The sequence below is a fragment of the Lissotriton vulgaris genome, chromosome 10, assembly GCF_964263255.1.
Source record: "Lissotriton vulgaris chromosome 10, aLisVul1.2, whole genome shotgun sequence".
Taxonomy (NCBI): Eukaryota; Metazoa; Chordata; class Amphibia; order Caudata; family Salamandridae; genus Lissotriton; species Lissotriton vulgaris.
In genome coordinates this window covers 36,253,934-36,262,997 of record NC_141698.1, presented here as the reverse complement: position 1 = coordinate 36,262,997, position 9,064 = coordinate 36,253,934, and the positions used below count along the sequence as shown (strand labels likewise).

Here is a 9,064-nt window from a genome sequence, read left to right as displayed (position 1 = left end):
AAGATCCTCCGGATTGCATTGGCGGATGAGTCCGATACTGAAACTGCGCTTCAACGATTTCTGTGTGAATACTGCAGTACCCCGCACTGCAGAACAGAGGTCACCCTGGTCTCTGATGCCAGCCGGGCACCACCAGGATACAATTCCTGTAGCTTATTGCTGGGCTTCAGCGCCGCATGACCCCACCAACACTCAAACGTGACGAACAGCAAACAAAAAGTGGGCCAGCAGGCGGAGAAGAGCCAAAGCCCGCGTCATCACTCCAGGGAGTGCTGTCCTAGTCTGGAACCGCCGCAGCGGGAGAAAGTTCAGAACAGCATATGAACCTGAATTGTGGACTGTCCTTAAGACAAATGGCACGGCATTCACAGTACAACGGGGAACAGAAACAATCACCAGAAATATGGCCTGGCACAAAACGGTCCAACACTCAGGCCATGACAAAGACTCTCCCAGACCTGCGGAAGGAGAAGAAGCTCAAGTCAAGGGCACCCCCATCCAGGCCGGCGAGGAACCAAATCTGGGAATCGTCCCCAACCCCAACTGCAGAGTCTGATCTGAACATCAGTGGGTACACGTCATCACCTCACAGCCAGACTGGGAGTCAGAGGTCCCGTCAGCAAAAGTTCAATCTGAGACCCAATCCCAAACCCAGCCAAAGAATTTGTGTGTTAATCTGTAAATTATGTTTGAACACTAACTTAGGAAGGGATGAAGCGATCTGAGTACTGTGCAGTCGGGACCCTGATGCTGGCCCAGAAAGTCTTCCACACTTTACATCACTCTCTGGCCAGGCGTGGCCAAAGAGCTTCAATAAACGGACGGAGGTCGCTCGGGACTTCCGGCCCAGACTAGCAGGCAGAGTGGTTGTGTATTTTTAGTGCTCTCAGCCATAGGCCCCGGCACCAGTATAGGTCACCACTACACATACCATTAGACTCTGGGCATTGCTTTAAAACTGACTTTGTAATGCAAAGTCAAAAATAACTTCACTAAAACGTTTTACAGATATTCAGGAAAACTGCGGCGTAACCAGATAATGTAACTGAAGGTGGCAAAAGTGTCTGCCTGACCAGGGAAGAAGCGCGCAACTAATCATTGCAATTCAACACAATATTCTGAGCACCAACAAGTATAAAATAACACGTGTTTCGTCAGAAAATCGATGTTCTTACATCACTGACTTCATCAGGGCAATATTTAAAGAAACAAAAGGAATCTAAGATCTGGTAGACTTGGGGGTCTCTAGTTGGCATAGGTAGGTACCTGTGACAAATAGGGACCCTTGCGTCTAGTCAGGGTAAGGGGGTACACTCCTAAAATAACCCCTGCTCCCCCCCTTGGTAGCTTGGCACGAGCAGACAGGCTTATCTCAGAGGCACTGTTTAAAGCATTTGTGAACACATACAGTAATCAATTGACAACACTACAGATGGACACCACACAATTTGTATAATTTTTTAGCGGGACCGGAGCGACCATGAAGCACGTCCTACACAATCACCATCTTGGACACGTCTCTCGTAATATAGGAATTTTAAGGAAGCTGTTTGGTTGCAGCCCTTGAAAGTGTGTGATAAAGGAATAGTAATGTGTCCAATTTTACGTGTGAAAGTCCTAGCGGATGAACGGATGTTATGTGAAGTAAAGTGGAGATAATTTGAGATTTTCCGGAGAGCTGGTAGTGTTCTAATAAATGTTTATTACTTGTAGGCTGAATATTACATGGTTTAATCCTTACTTTTGGGATAGAAGGCAGAAAAGAATTAAGGTGAGGACTCTGTTTTAAATATTGGAGTAGAATACTTTTTTGGAGGACTTGTGTGTAACAAAATATTTACACTTTATTTGTATTTTTGTGGCTTAGGAAAGATTTAAAGATTTGATGTTCAAGAAGAGAAGGTGAGCCCGACCATCAATATGTGAATAGAGTGCAAGTCACTCTTTGGGTTGCCCGGGTGTTTATCTTAATAATACACAATTACATTTTCGGTTTGCATGAAGAAAAGATTTACCAATAGGATCTTAGATTCTTTTTGTTTGTTTAATTATAGCCCTGATGAAGTCAGTGATGTTAGAACATCGTTTTCTGAAGACACACGTGTTACTTTATACTTGTTGGTGCTCAGGAAATTCTATTGGATTGTTTTAGGACTGGCTGCTTTCAGCCCATATTTGCGGGCAATAGTGGCATCCCTCTTCCTTTGGAGCACCTAATTTAGGTATTGTTTATTCAAGTACAAGGAGGGAATCCTTAATGAGTTTACATAAGGGAGCCTGCCACTCCTTTGGTTTAAATTAACTAATAATTGCAGACGCCGTGGCCATTATCCTAGTTGCACGTGTATCCTCGTGCGCGTGTATCCTCGAGGCAGAAGGACAATGACTACGTCATCAGTCAGCCTGCTCACGGATTGGCCATAAAACACGGCACTAGCGCGTGAAGGGCGGGGCTTCACAAGATGTCTCCTCACCAGCAGGGCATGGAATGGTCGGAGCGTACGCGCGCGCTGGTGCGCAGCATGAATTCCTTTCATCTGCCAGGTCTGTAACTGTTTAGGGGCGACGACAGAACGGTTTTCTTTCAGGCATTAGGTCTTCGGATCTTCTACTCTGTGTACCTACGAGCACTGTATTGTTTTGTTACACGTGTGACCAGGCGTTCCCCGCTTTGCCAGGACGGTCCCAGTTTTTAACCAGCTGTCCCAGCAAATTTCAAGAAATTTAGCTCATGTCCCTGTTTTTAAAGAGGGTCGACTGAAAACGGTAGGAGGTGTTTTTATGTTTTACAAAGCAGGGATAGTTAGCAATTGTCTCAAGAAAGCAATTTAATTAACAGGCTAACTACTGGGTTTAAAAATTGTTTTTTTTGTATATTCTTACTGAAGTTTCTGTAATTCTCTGCTGAGGAGCGCTCTCATCACTTGAAGTAAAATTGTAGTCCTTCTTCGATGTTTGTGAAATGTCCCGGTTTTTGGCTTAAAAATTCTGGTCACCCTAGTCTATCGTCACCTGGGTTGTAGTAGGATGACTGCTCAGAGCGCGTAATTCCAGCCAGGTGCCTTGTAATTAGTCCTCTTTCTGTGTCACTGGGTGTGCCAAGTTCTTTTTTTTCTTTTTTTCTTTTATTCTTTTTCACTCAGTTTATCAAGCTCTCAGAAGCAGTGTTGCCAGATTGGGCTATTTCCCACACAATTGGGTGACATTTTTCCCATTTGGGCAGGAAAAACCCATACCTGGCGGGCTGCTACTTTTTGGGCGGGTTTAAGCCCATTGTGCGCAAAAATACTGCTGGGGCGGCGCCGACCACGAGGAGTCTGTTGTCAAGCGCTTGCTGGTGAATGAGCGCACTGCAAAGCTGGATTGGTAAGGTATGATTGGAGGAGGGAGGAGAGGTATGATTGGAGGAGGAAGGCGGTCATTGGTGAGGTATGATTGGATGAGAAGTATGAGTGGAGGAGGGAGGAGGTCAGGACGGAGACGACCAGCCCAGCCTACGCATACAGTGGCGTGACGTGACTAACTCTTGTCCCTCCAATGATGTCCGTATATGCTGCCTGCAGCCCTGCCCCTTGCCCTAGCCTTTGTATGGCACACAGCACGCCCACCCCAACCCCCACATGTGAAGTGGGCCGTGCCCGCCGCAGCAGCACATGTGTATTTTTTAAGTGCAAGCGCACCTGGTCTTGCACATGAGCAGCGCTGCGCACCCTAGCCTAGTAGTAGAGTCAGCGACAGGTATGTGGATTCCAGGACTGTCAATCTCGGGCGCGTCCCGGGCCTGGCTCCATCCTTCCCTGGCCTGTGTGCTGCTGTGCCCCTGTGGTCGCGTCCTGGCTCCATCCTTCCTTGCTACCCTTGGGAAATTGGTGGCACTGGCAGTTGACAGAGAAGTCTGACCGGGAGACCGGGGCCCTTCAGTGAAGAAGTGAGTCCACAACAAGTGTGACGTGTCTTGTGCAGAGGACGTAGACAACCAACGACTAGGTAGGAATGATCATCAAATTATATAAAGCGCAGCGCAGCACTTTGCATCCATTAGCGTAGAACAAGGTGACGGCTTGATCAAGGTGGAGGCAATGGCACAGATAAGGAAAGCACACTTTCCCAAACCTGACTCACACAACAAATCGCACAAAATTAGAGTCCCTGCTTTCTTACTCCATTCGTAGGCATCCTCAGACTGCCATGGTCCATATATAAGCGATTTCCACTGCCTCGCTCCCTCCCCAGCACATTAGATCATGTTCTCTCACCTCCCACTGTAGCAGCACCCCCTTGCTGGCAGCTAAGCACCTTCCCATCCTGCTGAGGCTATATTAGGTGCCAATGCAATCTCAGGGGGCCCAGGAGATGGGGTTTCTGCCTGGCAATCAGGAAGGGGCGACCAAGCACAAACTCACTGCTGTGGTCGTACCGATTGGGACAGCTAAAAGTTGTGTGTTCCCCACACCGTCAAGCCTAGTGCACCACAAGCCAGAGAAGTCGCTTCGGAACGGATTGTTGTGCATAAATGAGTGAGTCCCGTAGTGTGAGTGATGGGGCAAGGCCAGGTGACCCGGCGAGGCCACTTTTTTCAGAACAAGTTTAAAGCAAAATGTGTTAAATCTCATAATGCACATGGTCATACATCATGTTATGCTTAATTGGTTGCAAACATTTTATGGTGTTAAGGCATCTACAGAGGTGCCCAGTAAATATCAGGGAATACTAATTGGTGAGAACTCTGGAGGTTAAAGTATTTGTTTGAGAGATCTTTGTTTTGTGTAGTCCCAGATCTGAATCAAAGTAGTTTTGAAGGTTAATGTGTCTCCTACTAAGCACTTCATGTAATATGCAAATGACAGATTAATTTTTTAATGTAGCTAAGTTAGTGGGCTACTGCTTTGAACACCTATCCTTTTGTTACTTGCAGTTCATAATTTTTAAGGCTTTTAATATTGCACAGTGTGCTATGTAGGGTATGTGAATTACTGGGAGAATACAAACGAGCAATCTCAGTCGCCAAAACCGCCTACTTCTCCACCAAAATCCTCAATTCCGCGCAAAAATCTAAAGACATTTTCGCCATTGTAGAAGAACTCTCACATCCGGATAGGGTGACCATCAAACCCCTTCCGTCTCAAGCACTTTGTGATTCCCTCAACTGCTTTTTCATAGAAAAAATTAGCAAAATCAAAAACAATATTTCCTCCACACCCCCGGCTACACCCCTCACTGAGGCTGCTCCCTCCACTAACCCTCATTCTCTGACTCAGTTCCCCCTCTTATCAGAAGACGTTTTCATCGCCTTGCTTAACAAAGTCCCCTCTGGCTCCCCCACAGACTGCTGCCCTCCCGCGATTCTCCGGGCTGCTTTTTCAGCTTGCCCCGCCCTTCCACTGGCCCTCCTGAACAGTTCCCTTCTGCTCGCTGAGGTCCCTAGCCAGTTTAAGAACGCGGAGGTAGTACCCATTTTAAAGAAACCCACTGCCGACCCTACGGTTATGGGCAACTTCCGTCCCATCTCCCTTCTTCCCTACCTAAGCAAAGTACTCGAGACATATGTAACCAGTATCCTCAGTTCTTTTATTGAGGACTCCAACTTCTTGGACCCCCAGCAGGCCGGGTTTAGACCCGCCCATTCGACAAAGGCGGTCATTCTCTCTGTAATGGAGGAACTCCGTAGAGGCGCCGATTCTAACACCCATCAAGCCTTGATTCTCTTGGATCTGTCGGCGGCCTTTGACACGGTCGACCACACCATCTTGGTCGACCGTGTCAAAGAGGCTGGTATCGGAGGGACGGCCCTTGATTGGGTCCGTTCATTCCTGACGAACCGCCACCAATCTGTCTGACTTTCCCAATTTTCGGCTGACAGGATGAAACTCACCTGCGGTGTGCCACAGGGGTCGTCCCTGTCCCCACTTCTTTTAAATCTGTACCTCACCCCCCTGATCCGCTCCCTCCGGGGAAGGAATGTCACTGCATTTAACTATGCAGATGACATTCAGCTCATTTTCAATCTTGACTCCTCGCAGGAAGCGGCTCTGGACTTCCAGTCTACCCTCTGTCATATTAGCAATTGGATGGGCACTCACCATCTCAAACTCAACCCCGACAAGACGGAGCTTGTTCTTGTCGGAGGCCCATCCAACCCCTGGAACTCCACCTTCTGGCCCCTTTCCTTTAGCCCCTCCCCTTGTCCTTCTGACAAGGTAAAAAGCCTGGGGGTCTACATTTCACATGATCTTTCCATGAAACATCAGGTCAGTGCTACAGTGTCTTCCTGCTTCCACCAGCTTAGAAAAGTTCGTAAAATAGCCCATTTTCTGACCACTGAAGCTCTCACCCTGACGTTGCTGGCATTAGTCATCTCTCGGATCGACTATGCCAACGCCTTGTACGCAGGTATCCCACAATACCAAATCAAAAGACTACAGCTGATACAGAACCAGGCAGCCCGCCTGATTTACCACCAACCAAAACATCATCACGTCCGTCTTCTACTCAAAGCCCTTCATTGGCTTCCTGTATCAGAGCGTTGTAAATTCAAACTAGGCTGTCTGACCCATAAATCCCTGGCCGGCATCGGCCCCTCCTTCATCTCGTCTCTTCTGCACCCGTACGCCCCTTCTAGACACCTCCGATCTTCCCACCATGCACTCGTCCAGACGCCTAGGTTTAGGCGCAAAAAGCACAGTGGCCTCAGATACTCTTTTTTGGCCCCCTCACTCTGGAACTCTCTTCCACTGGAACTTAGACTTTCCTCCTCCCTCACTTCAGGTCTCTCCTAAAAACTCACCTTTTCCGCTGTGCTTACACATAAGCTCCCTCTCCCTCCCTCCTTTGTCTCTTTATGATTTAGTGAACAGCGCCAAGAAACCGTCCGGTGTATGTTGCGCTCTATAAATCTTTTTTACATTACATCTTTTAACCCTTACTGTGTCATGCAACACATCTTGTACAATGATTTACACACTTGCATGATTTTTTGTCAATGTGTATGGCAGAGCTTTCCAAACTCTGTATTGGGACACAGTACTGTGCCACCTGCCATGTCTGGGTGTGTCGCACGATGATGCATAGCTGCCAAGGTTTCAGATTGCCATCATGGTTCCCTCTATATTCAGCTGCACTTCAAAGGATTCTATTGCATTCAGTAAATTCTTCACAGGAGCCTCTGAAGTGCGGCTGATGGTGATGCTGCTGCGGTTCCAAATGCATTTCTAAACACGTGTTTTTTCTCTTTAGGAATGCCAATTGGGGACGTTTAAATACCTACAGGGCGGTCATTAAACAGCAGGAGACAATTCCCAGAGCCTTCTCTGCAGCCCGAGTCCTGTTTGCCAAGTCCACAGACCTCTGGCTCCTCCACCTTTTGTTTTCTCCTCTGTCTGGCTGTGGTGTCACACATGCTTGTCTGAGGCCTAACCAGTCCGATGCTGGTTGGTCTCATTTCAGCAGCCTCTGCTATTTTTGCTGGCCATTCACCACAGCAGTACTTGTTAAACTTTTCTGTACAACACTTTTGGTTCTCGTTTATAAAATGCAAATAAAATATTTGGAAACAAAAAAGAGTAAGAGGCACAGCTAGAAGTCTGTGCTGATCTTGGAGGCTGGTGCTTTTAACCTGCAATATTAGCTTTAGAAAAAAGAAGACTAAAAGGGTAACCTGATTTAGTCCTTACTAGACTTTACCTCACCTGTAACATCTGTAGTTTGAGAACCCCTGAACCCATTTAGGTGGTTCAGGCTCACTTGCTATACTTCTTTCCTGTGTCGCGAAATGATGCATGTCTAGAAAGTGTCACCAACATGAAAAGTTTAGAAAGCTGTGGTGTATGGTATGTAAAGCACTCTGACACCCCGCATTAGGTTGAGTAACACTATAAAAGAAATAAAATTGAGTTATTTAAAGTTTGTGTAAATACTTGGACAGACCAACACATCTGACATTCTTACATTTCTCCCACTATCTGTATATTGAATAGAATGTATATTTGTCCTTAAAATTGTTTTTGATGACTATTTCTGCATAATTTCAGACTTGCTACTTTGGGCTGGTTTTTGGGCAGAAACTGGTTGCGTTGGGCTTAATTTGGGCTTATTCTCGAGCGGCTTTGGGCTTGGGATGGGTCTCAAAATCTGGCAACACTGCTCAGAAGTCCTCTTTCTATTTCAGCCTGTATACTAAGATCTTGTAAGAAGTCCTGTTATTTTACGGGGTGTACCAAAATCTTGTAAAACATCCTCTTTCTAATACAGCCGGTATAATAATTTTTAAAGGTATTTATTTATATAGCGCTGCTGCTTCTTCTCTTACAGTCCAAGTAGGGCAGACAGACAGCAGCTGTATTTCCGTGGACGTTAGAAAGTGAAATTTCTAGTCTAACCCCTGTCAGCATTCCTGCATAATTTTGTGAAAGGATAAAAAAACCCTCACATATTTTAAACCAAAGGTAAAATGTGTTTTAGCAATCCTGCCAGGTGCCCCCAGTGGAAGAGTCAGCACAAGCAGTGCTGAAGCAGAGCCGAAGGACAAAGACTACGTGGCCGCCCGTTGATGCCCCAATGAGATAAACACAAGGTACCGCTGCACCTTGACGGAAACTGATTAATATATATTTTTCCTACCACCTCTTAAAATACATTTCTTTTGAGGTTTACACACACAGAGAAACCAACAGTCTCCTATCACCATTTGCACTCTAGGTCCTGAAGAAAGCCCACTTGACCCCCAGGGGCAAAATAAGGGTTCAAACACGTCAACCTTTTTAAGGACACTTTAAGTGCGGGAGATCCCTAATCAAATCTCAATACACACTACATCTACCTTTTAATCGATATCTCGAATCCAGACCTATTAAACCTTCTCTCTGGCTGTACGAGTATTTTTAATTCACACCCTCATTTACCTCTATCTTACAGCTGAAAAGGTATTGGACCCTTGACACCATGTATTACCTTCAGGAGACTTTACATAAACATGAACAATCAAAATACAAATAATATTTAAGCCAATAAAGAGAGTTGGTGAGTATTGTAAAGGGTTTTATTTTCTAGTCAAAAGTTAAGTTTCTCT

At 46.1% G+C, this 9,064-nt stretch overlaps 1 protein-coding gene across 1 annotated transcript in view; it reads left to right on the top strand.

The window, feature by feature from the left end:
* Nucleotides 1-2,486: 2,486 nt before the first annotated feature.
* Nucleotides 2,487-9,064, top strand: part of LOC147684444 (uncharacterized) — a 63,796-nt gene continuing 57,218 nt past the window's right edge. Inside the window, exon 1 of the mRNA XM_086942346.1 lies at nucleotides 2,487-2,544. Coding sequence (XP_086798472.1) covers nucleotides 2,523-2,544 — 22 coding nt within the window. The 5' untranslated portion in view covers nucleotides 2,487-2,522. The remainder of the gene's footprint in view (nucleotides 2,545-9,064) is intronic.